Here is a 20251-nt window from a genome sequence, read left to right as displayed (position 1 = left end):
TGATGGTCACTATGCTGAGCTCTGTACCCTCACTCTCTTGAATTTTTGGGCTATTACTCGTGTCTTCCACTATGAAGACGGATGCGAAGTAATTATTCAGTTCCTCAGCCTTTTCCTTGTTCCCCACGAATATTTCGCAGCATCATTTTCCAACAGAGCAATGTTCACCTTTGCTTCTCTTTTGCCCTTTATATATCTAAAGAAACTCTTACAGTCTTCCTTTATATTACTGGCTAGCTTACCTTCATATTTAATTTTCTCCCTCTTTATTTCTTTTTTTTTGTCCTCTGTTGGTCTTTGTAAGCTTCCCAATTCTCTGGTTTACCACTGTCCTGTCTTACATTATATGCTTTCTCTTTTGCTTTTATGCTATCTCTGATTTCCCTAGTCAGCCAGGGTTGCCTCATCCTCCCTGTACCATGCTTCTTTTCCCTCAGCATAAATCCCTGCTGTGTTTACTGAATTACTCCCAGAAACCCCTGCCATTGCTGTTCCACTGTCTTTCCTGCTAGGCTCCTTTCCCAGTCAATTCTCTCCAGCTCCTCCCTCATGCCCCCGTAGTTGCTTTGTTCAGTTGTAATACCATTACCTCTGATCAATCTTCTCCCTCTCAAAATGCAGAATAAATTTAATCATATTATGGTCACTGCCTCCTAAGGGTTCCTCATCAAAAGATGTGACACCAAGTTTGATGTTATTTATAACTGTCCAAAAATAACTATTTAAAGTAAAGTTTTACCTTATTTTTTGATAAATTCCAGGATCTTTTCTGCAGTTAACATCTCACGTCTGTGTGATGGAGACATGGTTCCTTTCAGAGACATGGTGAAACTTGAAACAACTCCACAGAGGCCAGTATACTGTCACCAGGTCACCCTTTATTTGCACTTGGAGAGTATTTGAAACTGACTCAGCTCCCTTAGAGTCGAAGACTGAGGCGCTGGAAAAACACAGCCAGTCAGGTAGCATCCGAGGAGCAAGAGAGTCGACATTTCGAGCATGAGCTTTTCATCAGGAATGAGAGGGTGGCCCAATGGGGCTGAGAGATAAATGGGATGGGGTAGGCCTGGGGGGAAGGTAGCTGGGAATGTGATAGGTAGATGAAGGTGGGGGAGAAGGTGATAGGTTGGAGAGGGGGATGGAGCGGATAGGTGGAGAGGAAGATGAACAGATAGGACAGGTCATGAGGGCAGTGCCAAGTTTTTATGCTGGATTTAGAATAAGACGGGGGGAGGGGAAGTGAGCAAACTGAAGCCACATTGATTCCAGGTGCTTGAAAGGTCCCCAGGCAGAAGACGAGGCGTTCTTCCTCCAGGCGTCAGGTGGCTAGAGATTAGCGGTGGAGGTAGCCCAGGACTTGCATGTCTTTGGCGGAGTGGGAGGAGAAGTTACAGTGTTTGGCCACAGGGTGGTGAGGCTGGTTGGTGCTTTTCTGAAACCTTCTGCAAGTGGGCGTCCTGTCTTCCCAATGTAGAGGACACCACATCGAGAGGAATGGACATGGTAGATGGTGCATGTGGAAGTACAGGTAAATCCCTTTTGGATGTGGACGAGTCCTTTGGGGCCTTAGATGGATGTGAGGGGGGAGGTGTGGGTGCAGGTTTTGCACTTCTTGCGGTGGCAGGAGAAGGTGTCAGGAGTGACGGGTGGATTGGTGGGGGGTATGGACCTAGCAAGGGAGTTGCCAAGGGAATGCTCTCTCTGGAACGCAGAAATGGGTGGTGGGTGGTGGGGGAATATATCCCTGGTAGTGGAAATGGCGGAGTATGATGCAATGTTTCTGGAAGTTGATGGGGTAGAAGGTGAGGACCAGGGTGCGGGTGGTGTCGGGGGGCGAGGTGGGGGAAAGTTTCTGCCGTCCCTCTGAGCCAGCTCTCAGAGTGAACAGAACCTCTGACACTCTTGTTCAATTTGTTTGTGGCCGGCCAGCTTGGAGTCTGTTTTTATAGATTTAATTTTCATTTTTGTTTACAGCAGTAGTGCTTATTCTCCCCCCCAAAGCACTCGTCTTGTATGTGTATAGGTGCAGGGACTCAGTGAAAACAGCATTGTGCAAAATAACTTTATTCAATATTTCCACCACCAGGAAAAAAGTACCCCTGTGGCCATCTTTGTAGTGGCTCTGTTTATGTAAATATTCCTGTTCTTTTTTTCTTCTTTCTAGTGAGATTGGACAGACTGTTTTCCTTGGAGCAGCAGACGCTAAGGTGGACATGATTGAGAGGTATAAAATGATAAAGGGCATAAACAGGAAGAAACCTTTCCCTTTTGTGCAGGGATCAATGGCCAGGATGCATAGGTTTAAGGTAAGGGACAGCATGTTCAGAGGGGGTGTGAGGGATGTGAGAGAACTTTTTCACCAGAGGATGGTGGGAATCTGGAACTCACTGCTTTGAGATAGAAACCCTCATAACATTTAAGAAGTATTTCAATGTGCATTTGCGATGCCAAGGAATACAAGACAATGAGCCAAGTGCACAAAAATGAGATCAGACATCGTCTGGGCATTCAGGGGCATTTTCAAGTTGGCAAGCAGTGACTAGTGAACACTGTCAGATCCCACAACCAGGAACATGAGCGTGAATGTAAATCTGTTTTATTATGTGTGGTCAGTGATGAAATAATTCCACAGAGGTCAGTATCCCATCACCAAGTCCCCCTTTATTAACACGGGGAGAGTCCCTGACACTGACGATATTCCTGTTCTTATCTGTCAGACGGTGCAGCCCGATTGGATCAGATTAACCGCCCCAATCAGGGAACTCATATTCTATAATGTCCACCTAACTGACCTTGCTACAATCATTGTAAAATATTGTTTATGCCTGCTGTGCTCAGCACTTATTCATTAATTAAATTAGTAGTTCTAATTAATGTTCTAATTATGTAGACTTATTTGTTTATCAAAAATATAATCCTAACTAAATGTTATTACATGTCGTATGTGTTCTCTGACCCATCAACTGAGATAATTTGGTTTGATAACTCAAGCTATAGAAGTTCATTCTGGGTATGTTGGAACACAATGCAGATTTCAGCCATTAGGGCCACTATGACTTTAATATACAAGATCTAAATATTTTATTAAAAGAATGTGGCCATAATTATCCCATTAAAAGCGCACAAATATTGGAGGTAGCGCGAGAATACACACTTCTGGAGCAGCACTGTGTTTGCAAAGAGTGCACTTTGGGAAATTCTGGGCAAACATTCCATGGTCTCCAAAGATAGAGTCTTCAAACAGCATTCCCTGTTGCTGGCTGTGTATGGATGTCAACATTGCTACTCAATGCATCAGCATCTAACTAAGCCAGCGAGAATTTAGGTCATTTCTTCCCTTGAGTCATTCTGATTTATTTGGAGTCTCAATCAGCTGCTGCATGTTTTTGCTTGCTCTTTTAGCAATTGCTTTCATAATTCAATATCTGCACTCTCATATTTATGGGGCGATGGGAGAAGGGGAGGCCATTAGGAACTGAAGAATCTGACAACTTCGCAGACAAAGATGCCATTTTCATTTTAATGACATGACCTCATTTTTCGTCCCATTCCTGCTATCTACATTGACTGGGAGCAAAACAAAACAGCTCCCTGCTGAGTGACTGACTAGGTAAAGGAAATTAGAGGACAAATTGGAGACCTGGAACGTGCGATGATTTAGGGCACCGACTGAGCATTAACTTTTTGAATCTCAGAATACGGAACTGGGTGGATCATAATGAGGTTTGTTTTTAACTTGTTACCACTTTTAGATATTTCATAATCATCATCGTCATCACCATCGGTCCCTCACAGGTGAGGATGACTCTCTCCCACTGTCAGGGTGTGTCCATACGTGACTGTACAGATCAATGTGGATTCCGCAAGCTGTGTCATACTTGGCAGAACATGGTCTCAGGAAGGGATGGGGGGTGTGGGGTTGCGCTCCTTCCTATGCGCGCCCCTTCCTCCGTTTCCCCCAGCTTCCACTTTGTCCTGACAGCAAATCTTGAGGTCCTCGATGCCTTCCTGGATGGTCCTGCTCCACTTTGGACGGTCTTGAACAAGTGATTCCCGGGTGTCTGTGGGAATGCTGTACGTCATCAGTGAGGCCTTGAGGGTACCCCTGAAGCACTTCCTTTGTCCACCTGAAGCTGGCCTGTCATATCGAAGCTGGAAATAGAGCACCTGCTTGAGGAGTCTCATGTTGGTCATGTGGACAATATATTCAGCCCATTGCAGCTAGTCTAGGGAGGTCAGTGCCTTGATGCCAGGAATGTTTGCCTGATCGGTGGTATTGGTGCATCTGTCTTCCCAGCGAATTTGCTGGATCTTATAATCAACCTGCTTAGGGATGTTATTGTACAACCGTGGAGGGGATGAGACTTGAATCCAGGCCTCTTGTTCCAGAGGTAAGGACACGGCCATTGAGCCACAAGAGTTGGGAGATCATGTTGCGGCTGTACAGGACATTGGTTAGGCCACTGTTGGAATACTACATGCAATTCTGGTCTCCTTCCTGTTGGAAAGATGTTGCGAAACTTGAAAGGTTTCAGAAAAGATTTACAAGGATGTTGCCAGGGTTGGAGGATTTGAGCTATAGGGAGAGGCTGAACAAGCTGGGGCTGTTTTCCCTGGAGCGTCAGAGGCTGAGGGGTTACCGTATAGAGGTTTACAAAATTATGAGGGGCGTGGATTGGGTAAATAGGCAAAGTCTTTTCCCTGGGGTCGGGGAGGCCAGATCTAGAGGGCATAGGTTTAGGGTGAGAGGGGAAAGATATAAAAGAGACCTAAGGGGCAACTTTTTCACCCAGAGGGTGGTACGTGTATGGAATGAGCTGCCAGAGGAAGTGGTGGAGGCTGGTACAATTGCAACATTTAAAGGCATTTGGATGGGTATATGAATAGGAAGGGTTTGGAGAGATATGGGCCGGGTGCTGGCAGTTGGGACTAGATTGGGTTGGGATATCTGGTCGGCATGGACGGGTTGGACTGAAGGGTTTGTTTCCATGCTGTACATCTCTATAATTGTATGACTCTATGACCTCTTGAGGGTTTGTTCCCCAATTAACAGCGATTACCATTCGGCCAACTTTTTACTGAATTCAAATGTTCTCCATCTGCCATCGTGGGATTCAAGCCCATATCCCCAGAACATTAGCCTAGGATTCGGGATTACTGGTGCCGTCATCTTACTGGTGCCGTGATATTACCATGATGCCACTGTAGCTTCAGAGCTTGTCACTTTATTGAGAAACACTTAATCGTTAGGATCCACAGCTGGCCCTGAGTAACAAAGCCATCTCACCTTTTTGGATTCAGTAATGCAATAAACCACCTCTGTCTATTGAAGTGCTTTATTCTATGCAGAGAATACAGCTATTTGGACTAAATGAGATGTTGAAGTGGCTATATTTTCATTTCCAAAGTACCTTAGGACATTTCATTCGAAAAGGTCAATGTGAACTGTTGTTGTCAATGAATTGTTGAAGAGACACTGAATGTGCTAAGCCATGATTGCTGGAAGGAGGTAGGCTGGAAATCAGGATTTCTGTGCATGCTTTATTGTGGCAGGGATATTGTAGGCTTCCTTGTGGAGTTGGCCAGCCCTTCTGGCCACAAGGAGTGTTATAAAAGGCTATTGGAGGTTCCAGCTTCTGCAGTCATTTAATTGCTAGGATTCCAGAGCCTAGGGAAACCTGTGCAGTGAGATTGGAATCAGCTTCCCTTTGTATTATAGAACTGTATTTAAATAAATCAATAAGGTATCCCTTTCTCCAAAAAAGTAAGAATGTGTACATTGTTTTACCCACTGCCATAAAATGACAGCAGTCACAAACACATCAAGATAAGGCCACAGTATTTAACCAGTCTCCCGACGTCCTCCATCCTTCACTGGGAGAGGGGAAATCAAAAGCGAGCTGTTGTATCATTCGAATTCATCTATTCCCAATCAGCTAGCAAGAATATCTTTAAGAAGAGGGATTTTTCTAATCCAGTATTTAACAACTGGTTCAAATAAACGTAGGAGTATGGAACTTCCAAACGTACCACCATGAAAATGTGACATTATCTGATTTAACAGGTGACGAGAACACAAGATGCCTGAAAAAATTATCCTTCAATATTTCTCAAGCAGATAATAAGCTGCTGAACTAACAGTGTGGCAGAAAGGTCAATGATTTGGTTTGGAAAAGCATAATTGCTGGAGAGGCCTTGCAAGGAAAAGTCAAATGCACTTGGGCAAAATTGAGTTGTCCCTGAAATCGGGTGAGGGGTCCATGATGTGTGGGTCAATCAAAGCAATTCTGGCAGCACAGAAACATGACACTCCCTGCTAACTCCAGCCCAGTGTTGAGCATGCTGCCTGGTGGACGAGCATTATCGATGTCAGGCAGCATCTCTTAAAGGGAAGGCTCATTCCAGCTGCTGCAAATGCTTGAAGTATACTGAGGAAAAGTGTCTGAGTGGGAGGAATGTTGAATGATGGCTCAATAAGACAAAGAATATGTTTCCAAGGCTCTTCACTGCAGCATGCAGGCCATGTTTCAGTCAGTCAGAAGTTGGAGACAGAGGTTTCCTCTTCTCTGTTGGAATCACAATCCCTTCTAAGTGGGAAATTTATACACAAAGTCCAAAACTGTGGATGTAAGCATTGTGAAATTAAAGCTAACACTTACACAACTGTACATGGGTAAGCTGCGTCATAAAGGGTGAATTCAAACATTGCAACAGTATTGGGGTAAAACAAAGAACTGCAGATGCTGGAAATCCAAAACAAAAGCAGAAATTGCTGAAGAAACTCAGGAGATCTGGCAACATCCGTGGAGAGAAAACAGAGTTAACGTTTTGATTCCAGAGACCTTTCTTCAGAATGTAACAAAAATGAGATGGTGATGTAGGGGTAATGCCACTGCACTCATCGTCTAGAGGCCGAGGTCAGTCTGACTCCGGCCTACAATGTCAGGGGACAGATCAGACATGTTGGGGATTATGAATGTTTCAACCAAATTGGAGCAATATTGGCCTCGGATTTTGTTTTATAAGCATTTGGAAATGTAGAGTCTTGTGTATATTTTAATAAGTTGTGAATTGCAGTAACATTTTTGGTGAAATGGGAGCTACAATCAAATCACTGAGGGATTAGACTGGAAGCTGGAGATGTCCTTTTCAGCTAATTCCAGAAGGGCTAGTTTATGTTGGTGTCATCTGAACTACCATAGAGGTATCTTTATTCAAACCATGGTGGATTCAAGAAGACTTTCAGCTTATGGTTGAGCCAAACTCGGTACCTTTGCAATTTTGTTCTTTATAATGTCCCAAAGACATATCCATAAAGGGAACTATCATGGGAACTTCTTACACAATCTGGTGATTACAGCAATTTAAGGTTGAGAACAAAGTTATAGATGGGATCAAGAGCAAGAAACCCTTAATGGAGGGTACGCTAGCCGAGTGTCTGGGAGATAAGCTAACATTTTCTCAGTGATGGTGCAAGAACGAATGTGCTGACACTGGACACAAGAGAAGGAAGCAAAATGAGTGAGTAGCAATACATAGAATAAAACAAACCAGACAATTTGATAAATATGCACATAAAGACAAATTCAGATTCTGACAGCGAGTATTAAGCTTTTAGAGGAGGATGAAAACAAGTCAATGAACAGGCGGAGTGTCAAAGAGGTCATAGTGGAACAGCTGACAAAAGGTTTCAATGAGGAAAAGTGAAAGCAAAGCACAGGAAGATATTTCGAAGAATGAGGGCGATAACCTGTAACTTCAGGTTTTTGCAAGTAAAGTTTAATGTCAGGTTCGGCAGAAGGAAAGCTCTAGGGATTTAAACAGAGTCGACAAGCTTGAGGGACAATCGAAAGATATGAAGGTCACATATAAAACTGGGCACATGAAGTAGCTGACTGGAATGTTTGTAGGAAGAAAATCTATAAGTTGTCACTAACATTTTCTGCGACCAGGGTTTTTTTTAATTCATTCATGGGATGAGGGAGTTGCTGGCGAGACCAGCATTTATTACCCATCCCTAAGTTAAAAGTCAACCACATTGAATGGCAGGAACCTCTTACATCTCTCAGGGATCTGGAGACCTTCCTGATAGTCCCCAAGAAGCAGATAGATTTTGTGACACAGTCATTTGAACCTGGTTGCAGTGCCACAAAAGTTTAATAACTTCATGTAAGTGATCAAGCTCAGTGTCCTATCCTACCAACTATGTCACCAGCCTCACGTTGCCCTATTCCTCATTAACTCTTCACTCTGCTACCGAAATTCCCCATCAGCCGTGATTCATCCCTTACTTTCATAGCCTCACTTCAAGTGTTTTCATGAGAAATAAGCCTTTCGGTCAGATGGAGAGACACAAAGAATGCAGAGTCTCTGAAAAAGAGGTTGGAACATACAGACACTCCAAAACCTCAAAAGGAACGGTGTATTCAAAAATAGGATGTGGCAGAGGAATTTGGCAGCATCAGCCGAGAAAGTAACAGTGAACATTTCAAGTTCAGTGACCCTTCATCAGAATGGAACTTCATACATTTTTGGGAAGGTTAATCAAGGCACTTCAAAGCCTGTGCCCTGTGAAGAACAGAGAGTTGGTGGGGATGTCAGTAGCATAAATAATAAATGGAAGTCATGGGGAGTGAGGTGAAGAAAAGTGTTAACTGTGCCAACACTCCAATGATAGCTACTGAGAATTTCTGGAGGGAGCAAAGTCATGAGACTAAGGACTGAGATCTGGTGGAAGAAAGCACGAGCAAAGCCCACTGTATGCATATACAGAGGAACCTCAATGATCCGGCATTCGATTAACTGAATCTTGGATTATCCAAACAAGATTGCAAGGTCCTGATGCGTGGCTAACTACATTATCTGGTATTGATTATCTGACATTCCATTAACCAAACGAAATACTCCCTTTCCTTCGGACAATCGAGGTGCCTTGACTAACCTTCCCAAAAATGTATTGAGTTCCATTTTGATGAAGGGTCACTGGACTTGAAATGTTCACTCTATTATTTTCTCGACTGATTATAGGCAGTAAATATTAACAGTTGCTCCAGCCTTGTTTTCGGCCCTCAAATATGGCAAATTCTGAGGATATCCCAATGATATTTCTATTGCTAAGGGTGCCAGTGTCAATTTGGGCAAGATAGGATGTTAGTTTTTGTAGCTTTACAATCACATATCCTTTTGTTGCTGTTCCTTGGGCCACAACTTTGTGTGCTTTCCACTGTGGGCAGTTTGTGAGCCCTGTGTCATCTGCTTAAGTACCTTTCAGCCCTCAGGACTCGACATTAAGTTTAATCATTTCAGAGTGTGAACACTTTCCTGCACATTCATTACCCACAGCCAACCCATTTGCTCCTGTTCATATTTAAATAGAAGACCTAAGACATAGTCAGAAAGATTCGCGCAAACCCAAGTTGCTGTGAATGCTGTTTTTCTCTGTTACTGCATCTAGCTGTTCAGTTTCAATTCGAGCCCTTTTTGTATAATACTCAGGTCTTCTTATCCTATCACACTGGATCTAGTATTAGACTGCCCCATGATCTGTGGATGATGAGTCCACCAACAAAATAGTTCAGGATCAAAATATGTTCGAATCTCCGATGATGAAAGCCTTTTTTGACTCAGTCAAAAGATTGCTGTTAACATTCAGTCCAGCACCATACCTGATCTTGCTTTGATAGTTGCCTTAGGGATTCATTTACTTGGGCTAGGTTGTATAAGAATTTTCCCATTGGGTTTACCAAACTGATAATGTGTTGTTGGAGTCCTGTAATATTCCTGGCTCATGGAAATTCCCTGATGGATTTCATCTTCTGCAGATTTGCCATTCTCCCTGTTGCCTGGACAAAATGGCCAAAGTATTTTATTATTGTTGTGGAATATTTGTACTCATCAAGTATCATCCCAGCAGCTTGTAACACTTTCAAGACTCTCTGCATTATTTTGCCTTTGTGTCATTTGGTAATCATGGACAAGAACATCATCCATTTGGTACAAGACTTCAACACCATCATGTATAGTGGATTACAAAAGGTAAATGGTGAAACAACAATGACCAAAGGCCCTGATGAAGATGGTTAGAGTTCCTCATCTAGTGGAAATTGCCAAATCATTCTGTTTGTGTCAAGTTGGTGGAAAGTTTTCAGTTTGAGAGTTTAGCACAGCTCTCATCTGCAAAAGGCCATTTGGAAATATTTTTCATTTTACTAACTTTCTATATGTGCTAATTAAGCACAAATACTAATAAATCCATTTAATTTGGGTAAGTAACATGGTAGCAGAGGTTAATTTGTTGACCCATGAAAAATCATCTTAATCTCGCTTTTGGTCCTTTTTAGATATGGGTGTGGTATTCCGAGCTATGAACAATCAGATGGGTTTGGCATATGCTTTCAGTGTAATGTGACACCTAACGTTTTGTCAGGCACTTTGAAGTGTTTTGGAAAATATCTTTTAAATTCATTTGCTGTTTCTTCTTCCATTTTAAGAATGATATTGAACTCTTGACAGGCATTCATGTTAGCAGTGGGCATGGCTATTTGTGAATAACATAGATTGTTTCCAAGATTTTCCTGTCTTTAGGGATTCAAGTTGTCGGAAACAGACATCTGACTTTGAGGCAAATTGCTACTGGCCTGTGAAGTTTGTCAGATGAAAGCTGCAGGTAATGTTTGCAGTCATTTAAGATCATCAGACAGAACAGTGATCCCAGCTCCTGTATCTAATTTAGGTCTATATGATATCCATCAACATCAGTGCGATTTGCCCAAGGAAAGTGATTTCTTGTGTAAGGTTTCCTTTAAAAGCAGTTTTCTCATGTTCTAAACATACAAGTCATTTGAAGCGATCTACTATTTCACAATAATCTCAAGGCAATTGTGGCTTTGATGGTGAGGGCGGGGCCTCCTTCCCATCAGTGGACCTCTTATGTAACATTGTGGGGACCTTGTAAAATGGCAGTTGGTACTTTTTTTACGCTGTTCACTTGCTTCTGCTTGATATTCTTTCAGTTCTGCACCTTGAGAGTGAGTGATTTGGAATGGGTTACACTCATCCTATCCTTGTTCACCCTACCTGGGTCCCTATATATTGTGTAAAGTTATTTGTTCAGATAGGCTGGAATAAATTGCTAGTTTAACACATTGGAGTCCTTATCTCCTATGGTGCTGTGTGGCTGGTTACCATGTTGAAAAAGGGCAAACCGTGAGATTAAGGTGATTTTCAACAGGGGATTATTTTACTAGTCACCATGTCCCAGCAGTTTTCCTCCTTGTGGCTCGATGGATGAACTGACCTCAAAGTCCTACATCTGCTCTCTCTGGTAATACGAGACTTCTCCTTGGATTTTTTCCTGCCACTTTCCACCATTTTTCTAGGTCTGGTCACTACTTACCAGATACACTTAGGGGTGGCACGGTGGCTCAGTGGTTAGTACTGCTTCCTCACAGAGCCAGGGACCCGGGTTCAATTCCAGCCTCGGGTGACTGTGCAGAGTTTGCGCATTCTCCCTGTGTCTGTGTGGGTTTCCTAACCGTGCTCAGGTTTCCTCTCACAGTCTAAAGGTTAGGTGGGTTGACCATGCTAAATTGTCCAGAGTGTTCAGGGAAGTGTAAGTTTGATGGGAAATGCAGGGTTACAAGGATAGGGATGTGGCTGTGAGGAGAGTCAGTGTTGGCTTGTTGGGCCGAATGGCCTGTTTCTGCACTGTATAGATTCTAGGAACATCATTTAGGGGCTTCTAGGAGACATATGGAGTCTGAATGTAAGGTTCATGGAAAATTAACATGAACTGTCCATTAATATATGCAAACCCATGGTAAAGCAGGGTTTTGCTTGTGGGATCTGGCATTATCATGACAGTGCTCTTTATGACCTCGGCATAATGGGTCTAATTTACTCAGCAATAATGTCGCACCGCGTGTGCCCAGAACCCTCAAAATCACAGACAATATTGTATCTTTCCCACATGCAGCATCACTCCTTGAAGATTTTATTAATTGTAACAAATTCCTCAAAACCTACATAAGCTGAACCAGAGCCAGTGCAAAGTACAAAGTAATTAACTTACAAGTTAATGATAATCCTTTTAAAAGCACTGACAGGGAGCCTTTCATGCTGCTGAACACGTGTTCAGCTGTGCAAATTTGAGAAAGGACATTAAATAAATCAGTGGGGTGAAAACTGGCATCACGAGGGCCACATTCTGTCAAACTGCATACTTCCAGCACATACACAAAATATAAGTCACAATCTAGATGGATCAGTGCATTTTTCCTGTGGTCATGGTTCACAGGCTGAAAATGTTGCATATCTGCCATAATCTCTCATATGAGTCTAAGTATCCTTATGCACTGATCTTTTAAGACAAACTAGACTTGGATATTATATGCAACAAGTCAGATGCATTTATCTCTGCCCTGAAAATTTTTATCTGTAACTTCTCCATTGAACACACCGTGATCGCTTTGCTATAGAATTATAGTCTTGAGAAGATTAAACTTTGGTTCTAGACAAACGATAGCAAAGGGTTGTAACCTTCATTAAGTTCAGGAATGTCTGGCGTAGCCTGGAATAAAGTGAGTGTAGCAGTGAAATGTTACATTATTTCATAATTGCTTTTAATAATCCCTTAAATTTGCCTAAATAAGGTGGTTTTTGTTTTAATGCTTATCCGCGATTCGGTCTAAATTTGTTGCAGCTGTCTGAAAATGTCATTTTGCAGTAAGCTGTGATCATCTTTGAACTGAAATGTGACTTCAGGCCTTCAGACATAAAGCTTGGTGTGTTCATCATTCATCACTGCAGCATTGAAGATGAAAGAGCTGAACTTTTTTTGCAGACAAACAGCAGGAGCCTTTGGTCACTTAATAATATTAAGTGACTCACAGTCTTATACAACACTTTTTTTTTAATAGCTGCATAACCTTTGTTGTGTTGTCAAGGCAACCAAATGTTCAGAAAAGCTTCAGTCCCAACCTTTTGATACCTTTAATTTACAAATGATAGCTTGAGAATCTTTATTTGCTGATGACAAACCATGCAGTCAGATCATTCTTGATCATCTGTAGGTGCCAAAATCACTTAGTGTATAGAACAAGGTTCCAGTTCATTGCTAGAATATTATTAATAAATTCAGAGACATAACACCATTGAATAAAGCCATTCAGCCCATTAAGTTCATGCCAGCTGGCTGTGGAGTAATCCACTTAGCCCCATTCCCCTGTTTTGTCCCTGCAGTCCATATTTTTGTTTCTGTCAAATATCCATCTAGTTTTCTTTTAACATCATTGATCATCACCATTTCCACAACCTCCAGAGGCAGCCACTTCAAGGAAGTTAGCAGCTCTTTCTCAACTGTAAGCCTTGTCTAAAGCTTTAACTCTATGTCCCCTCATCCTTGTAACATCAACTAATGGGAATATACTTTTGTTTGTCTACAACATCTAAGCCTGTCATAATAGTTTACACCTCCATTAAATCTTCCATCAATGTTCTTTATTCCAAGGACAACACCACCTGTTTCTCAAACCAAACCATGGAGCTAAAATCTTCCATCACTGAAATGATTCTGGTAAATCTCGTCTGTATTCTCTCAATAAGCCCCACATCCTTCCTAAAATGTGGTGACCAGAATTGGATACAATGCTCAAGTTGGAGCATAACCAGATATGAGCAATCTAACCATTTTCTCTTGACAATCCACAGCATTGCCATCTCTGTATACCCACCATGAACATCCTGGGATCATTATTTACCAGAAAAGTAACTGGACTAGCCACATAAGTACTGTGGCTACAAGAGCCATGTCAAAAATTAGAAATTATGTAGCAGACAACGAGCTTCCTGACCCTCTAAAGCCTGTCCACTGTATACAAGGCACAAGTCAGAATTGCAACTGGATCCAATGTTACTGCAGCTCCAATAACAGTAAACAGCTTGACATCATCCAAGGAGAAGCAGCTTGATTAATCAGTATCCTATCTATGGTCTTTAGCATTCACCACCAATGCAGAGTGACAGCAGTGCCTATCATCAAGAAGATACATGATGGCTGCATTACTATCTATCAAAACCCAGACCTCCAATACTGCTACACAATTTCTAAGCGCTGAGGATAATCCCTGATAACAAAATATATCCCACTCCTCCCAACTACTGATATGTCCAAACTCTCAAATTTCTTTAGATTAGATTCCCTACAGTGTGGAAACAGGCCCTTCGGCCCAACAAGTCCACACCGACCCTCCAAAGAGTAACCAATTTCCCTCTGACTAATGCACCTAACACTATGGGCAATTTCCCATGGCCAATTCACTGACCTGCACATCTTTGGATTGTGGGAGGAAACCAGAGCAAACCCACGCAGACACGGAGAGAATGTGCAAACTCCACAAAGACAATCACCCGAGGCTGGAATCAAAGCCTGGTCTCTTGCACTGTGGGGCAGCATGCTAACCACTGAGCCACCGTGCTACCCTGTTGTGATGACTAATTTTCTATGATGAACAAAGTCATTATTACTGATGATTTATTTTATCCATATAGTGGTCTAGACTTTCTCTTACACGCAATGCAGGGAAATAGATTCTGTGCTTGGAATTAAGTCTTAAATCTTGCAATGAGCCATAGAAATGTGTTTAGATTAGCCAAAGTACTTGTCATAGAATTTGTCGCTGTGATCATATTGTACATCAGAACACTCTATGAGTGTGGTGTTAGGCTTGTTTCTGAGTGACAAAAGTGTTGTTCAAGTGTTGGAGGTAACAAAACATGCCAAGGGTCAAAAATGTGAATAATGAAGAAAGGTTGGAACACTGGGAAAGCAGCTATTTGAGAATCAATGTTATAAATCTGTGCGGAACAATTAAGGGATTGGAAAACTAAAAGGACTTTACATTAAATGTGAAAAAATGAACCAGAGATCTAGTACACACAAATGAGGAATAATATCTGGAACTTCTTCTTTGCTCCTAGTGTGACCCAACACTTGGAGTGACTTTTTCAACCAAGGTATGGAGAAAAAAATAATTTAAGAAACAAGACTTTGAGTGGATAATTTACAGATGGTTTTGCTGACCTACTTCTCCCTTGTGACCTTTGGTCTGCGCTATTTTCCTTCTGAATAGCATTTTGTCAGTTAGCAATTAACAGTCTCATTGAACACCATATTAATACCTGACAGTATAACAACAATGCATTTCAATACAGAATTGTTTTATTCCTTCATGACATGTGGGGTATTTCTATCCTGTTCCTAATTGCCCCTTGAGAATGTGCATTCTTGAACCACTATAGTGCATGTGGTGTAGGAACACAATGCTTTTCGAAAGGGACTTCCAGAATTTTAACTCAGTGATGTAGCTCCAAGTCAGGATGATGTGTGACTTGGGGGTGAACTTTCAGATATATGCTGTCCTTTCCCTCCTAGGTGGGAAAGGTTACAAGTTTGGAAGGTGCCAACTAAGGCTGATTTCCTCCTAAAATACAAAAATAAAGTTGGAAGTAATATCAATATCTCTCATTAAGCTCCCAAATAAACAATAGCAACTTCAGCACAGAAATGTATTTTGAGTTTTTATTCAAAGTAAATCTAAGTAAAGCTAGAGGGAAATCTCCCCAAGGGGCAATTTTAGAATGATATTTACTGATGAGATTAGCCCGACTGTTGGAGACTTCATGGGGGAAAAATAACTAATTAAATAAGCAATCATAAAATGATTCTCCTGGTTCCTTCAGTGTCCCAAGGTGCAAGACACTCCACACCCACAGAGTCATGAATAACGTTCCTTCATATCTCCCAATTTCCAAACTCCCAATATGAAACTACTCTGGTTGTAGGCGAGCAAGAGTGATTCACTTTGAATTCGGAAATAAATTTATTTCTTTTTCCATACAGACTTGGGGCCAACAAACTATAAAATTTGCACATTGGCTTTTTTTGGCTAAAGAAAATGAAGCCAACTCCATTAATAGACTTGTTTAAACTATCGGCTCCTTATCACTCGCATCAAGCTTGGGACTTTCAACATGCCGTTTGGAATCTTCAGATGCGTCACCATCCTCCTTAGCAACTTGGAACACATTGGTGCCATCAACATGACCCATCGACTCCTGAGTTGTATTTGCAGGGCCAGTATTTCTTTGGGAATCCTCTGGTATAGTAACTCTGCTGACACCACCTTCAACATCCTGTCGTGTTTTAATGCAGTGATGGGCATCTCTGGTAGCCTGGTATCCAATGTTTTGAATTGAATATTGCTGAAAATGATAAATTATAAACTTATTTCAACATTTTTAACAGATAATAAAGTGGAGCAGATGTAATCATCAATAAGAAAAGTAACAGATAACAATATAAATTTTATCTTTTCCCTAGTTGATAATCAATAACCTGACTCTAACTGGCCATTAAAGAATCCATCTGATTTTCATTCAGCTCTATTTAAGTCAGCAGTTAAAATAAAGAATGGACATCCATTAGGCTATCTCCTTAACAATGAGGACTGAACCTGAGCAAACCTAGCCAAGGAAAAGTAATGTTTAATAAGAACTGGAGCAAGGATGATCTTGTCAGAACAGAATGACATGGAGAGGATTGCAAGCTGATAGCAAAGCAAACTCAATGTATAACCAGCCAATATCAGTTTGCTACAGTCAAACTCTGAAATCTTTTCCTGTTGCCTACCCTGCGCTGGTCAAAAAAAAAATTCCCTTAGCATGAGGAATTTGGCTAAAGTCAGGGAAATATCCTGTGACAGATGGAACTTCTATCTTATTGTAAACACACACATTTGCTTAGTACATTATCATAGGACTTTTGTTTCTGTAACAGCTATAAGATAATATATTTGCTTGAAATTATGCATTAATCAATTCAGCACCACTTTGCTGTCAGGGTGTTAATACCTAATTTGTTGACTAAGCCAAAAACTTTAATACCTCAGACAGCAAAATGTTTTTTGACAATTTTTGGAAATATTTCATAATATTTCAAGTCACTACAAGAATTGGATACTACTGAATCATTCAATTTCCAGTTTTAATAATAGCTGCCTGATCTCTCCCAGCCGAAATCAAGCTGCTGATAATTAAACTCATCCAGGCTATGAATATGTCCTGGGAGTTCTAAGATTATCTTAAATATCTATTTTACATAGGCTTTAGTTAAACCAGAGCTGAAAATGTGTTGCTGGAAAAGCGCAGCAGGTCAGGCAGCATCCAGGGAACAGGAGAATCGACGTTTCGGGCATAAGCCCTTCTTCAGGAATGAGGAAAGTTTGTCCAGCAGGCTAAGATAAAAGGTAGGGAGGAGGGACTTGGGGGAGGGGCGTCGGAAATGTGATAGGTGGAAAGAGGTCAAGGTGAGGGTGATAGGTCAGACTGGGGTGGGGGCGGAGAGGTCAGGAAGAAGATTGCAGGTTAGGAAGGCGGTGCTGAATTCGATGGATTTGACTGAGACAAGGTGGGGGGAGGGGAAATGAGGAAACTGGTGAAATCCGAGTTCATCCCTTGTGGTTGGAGGGTTCCTAGGCGGAAGATGAGGCGCTCTTCCTCCAACCGTCGTGTTGTTGTGGTCTGGCGATGGAGGAGTCCAAAGACCTGCATATCCTTGGTGGAGTGGGAGGGGGAGTTGAAGTGTTGAGCCACAGGGTGGTTGGGTTGGTTGGTCCGGGTGTCCCAGAGGTGTTCTCTGAAACGCTCCGCAAGTAGCCGGCCTGTCTCCCCAATATAGAGGAGGCCACATCGGGTGCAGAGGATGCAATAGATGATGTGTGTGGAGGTGCAGGTGAATCTGTGGCGGATATGGAAGTTTCCTTTGGGGCCTTGGAGGGAGGTGAGGGGGGAGGTGTGGGCGCAAGTCTTGCACCTCCTGCGGTTGCAGGGGAAGGTGCCGGGAGTGGAGGTTGGGTTGGTGGGGGGTGTGGATCTGACGAGGGAGTCACAGAGGGAGTGGTCTTTACGGAATGCTGATAGGGGAGGGGAGGGAAATAAAGCCTTGGTGGTGGGGTCTGTTTGGAGGTGGCGGAAATGACGGCGGATGATGCGCTGTACATGGAGATTGGTGGGGTGGTTGGTGAGGACCAGTGGGGTTCTGTCCTGGACAGAACCCCACTGGTCCTCACCTACCACCCCACCAATCACCTGGACAGAACCCCACTGGTCCTCACCTACCACCCCACCAATCACCTGGACAGAACCCCACTGGGGATTTGGATAGATTAAGAAAGTGGGCAAAATCTTGGCAGATGGAGTTTAATGTAGAAAAGTGTGCCGTTATGTACTTTGGTAAGAAGAATCAAATGGTAGAATATTATTTAAATGGACAAATACTTCAAAAAAGTGCAGAACAGAAAGGTCTGAATACTTTTGTCCATGAAACACAAAAAGTCAGCACACAGTTGTAGTGAGTAATTAAGAAGGCAAATAGAATTTTGATCTTTATAGCTAGTGGATTAGAGCTTAAAAGTAGGGAAGTACTGTTAGAACTGTACAGGGTATTGGTGAGGCTATACCTGGAGCACTGATTACAGTTTTGGTCTTGATATTTATGAAAGGATAGACTGGCATTGGAGACAGTTCAAAAGGGATTCATTTGATTAACTGCTAGGATGAAGAAATTGACTTATTAAAAATCCCTAAAAACAGTCAGACCTCTATTTATAAGAGATTAGAAAAATGAGGGGTGATATGGTGCAAAATTCTGTGGGATTAAAGCAAAACATTACTGATGCAGGAAACGAACATAGATAATGCTAGAGAAACTCAGCAGGTCTGACAGCAATCTTCTTCAGAACTAGTCACACCAGACTTGAAAAGTTAACTCTGTTTCTTTCTCCACAGATGCTGCCAGACCTGCTGAATTTCTCCAATATTCTCGTTTTTTTTAAGACAGCCTTATATTTTAAGGTAAACTTTAAGATAGGCATTTTTAAAGACAACCTTGATAGGTTAGATGTTGAAAAGGTGATTCCACTCGTGACAGAATCTCAAACTAGGGGATATAGTTACAGAATAAGAGGATGCTCTTTTAAAAATAAGGTGCAAAAGAATTTCTTGTCCCAGAGAGTGATGAGGGTCTTGAATTCTCTCCACAGAAATTATGAAGGTTAGATCACTGCAAGTATTTAAAGAGGAAGTAGATAGATTTTTAAAATATGAAGGAGTTGAAAGCTTTTCACACTGTAAGGATTCTATGATTCTATGTTGAGTTGGTACAAAAGCAGTTTTGAGGCCTGGGGCAGATTAGCTGTGACCTTATGCAATGGCATTGTAGGCTTGAGGGGACAGAAGGGCCTACTCCCGGTCCTATTCCTTACATTCAGTTTTCATGTGGACCATTCATACACAGACTCCCCCATTTCCTTTCCATAAGATCATCCCTGAACTTCTGCCCGATATATAATTTCCTGCAAGCCCCTCTGGACATGAAGCTGATTGGGATCTTCCTGATGAATCTCGTCAGTTAAACTAGTCCAGATTCATCAAGTAGAAATATCTAATAAACAGTAATATGTTCTCACCTTGGGAATAACAACCAGTTTCTTTCTTCTGTGCCTGAAATACAAGAATTCAATATATGAATATATTTTGTTGCTCATATGGATTTCAAACTCGTTATAACTTATTTTGGCAGCAAAACTGGAATCATTAACATTTGTCTTTGTGCAAGTTGTTTGCTGTTCAGCAACCAAAGGTTTGTCCAATATAAATGATGCACACTTGCACTGGGCAATATCATGGTCAAAGAAGAAATTAAGTTCCCCAATTCCAATGCCCCTGTCTGTCTATTTGCTTATGGGACTGCAGAGTCAGCTTCCTGCTGCAACTTTGGTTTTCTGAAGGCAGCCAGCAAGAATTCTCAGTACCTCTTGGAAAAGTTAAAGCTAACCACTACATTGGATAAAAATTTTCCATAATCTCTTCTGCTCCCTGTTTCAATATCTCTGAACTTGCTTCCAACTCCAGGCGACCCCTGGATCTAATCCCTCCCAGGTGCTGGATCTGGTGGGAGTCCTGACCTCCTTCTACCATTTTCCAGAGATCTATAATCGTGAAGGTGACCACGTCCTCAGTGGGTATTCCTGAGATCAGGAATCATTCCACAGTACTCATAGCCCACAATACTTTCAAATCTTGCAATTTTCCCACCAATACTCCGCAAAATCTAGTCATGTATTCCGAGATCCATTTGTTCCTCCACTCAATTCATAAGATTCAACTAGATCACTTGCTTGCAACTAGAATCACT

General features: G+C 42.0%; 1 protein-coding gene across 1 annotated transcript in view; it reads right to left on the bottom strand.

The window, feature by feature from the left end:
* Positions 1-15859: 15859 nt before the first annotated feature.
* The window catches only part of LOC122550454 (nectin-1-like), a 57819-nt gene continuing 53427 nt past the window's right edge, over positions 15860-20251 (bottom strand). Inside the window, exons 7-8 of the mRNA XM_043691196.2 lie at positions 19524-19557; positions 15860-16260 (exon numbers count right to left, since the gene is read on the bottom strand). Of these exons, the coding sequence (XP_043547131.2) occupies positions 15982-16260; positions 19524-19557 (313 nt within the window). The 3' untranslated portion in view covers positions 15860-15981. The remainder of the gene's footprint in view (positions 16261-19523; positions 19558-20251) is intronic.

The sequence above is a fragment of the Chiloscyllium plagiosum genome, unplaced genomic scaffold (genome assembly GCF_037043375.1).
Source record: "Chiloscyllium plagiosum isolate Xiang-an unplaced genomic scaffold, Cpla_swu_hap1 HiC_scaffold_6, whole genome shotgun sequence".
NCBI classification, from domain to species: Eukaryota; Metazoa; Chordata; class Chondrichthyes; order Orectolobiformes; family Hemiscylliidae; genus Chiloscyllium; species Chiloscyllium plagiosum.
This window is presented reverse-complemented; position numbering and strand designations above follow the sequence as displayed.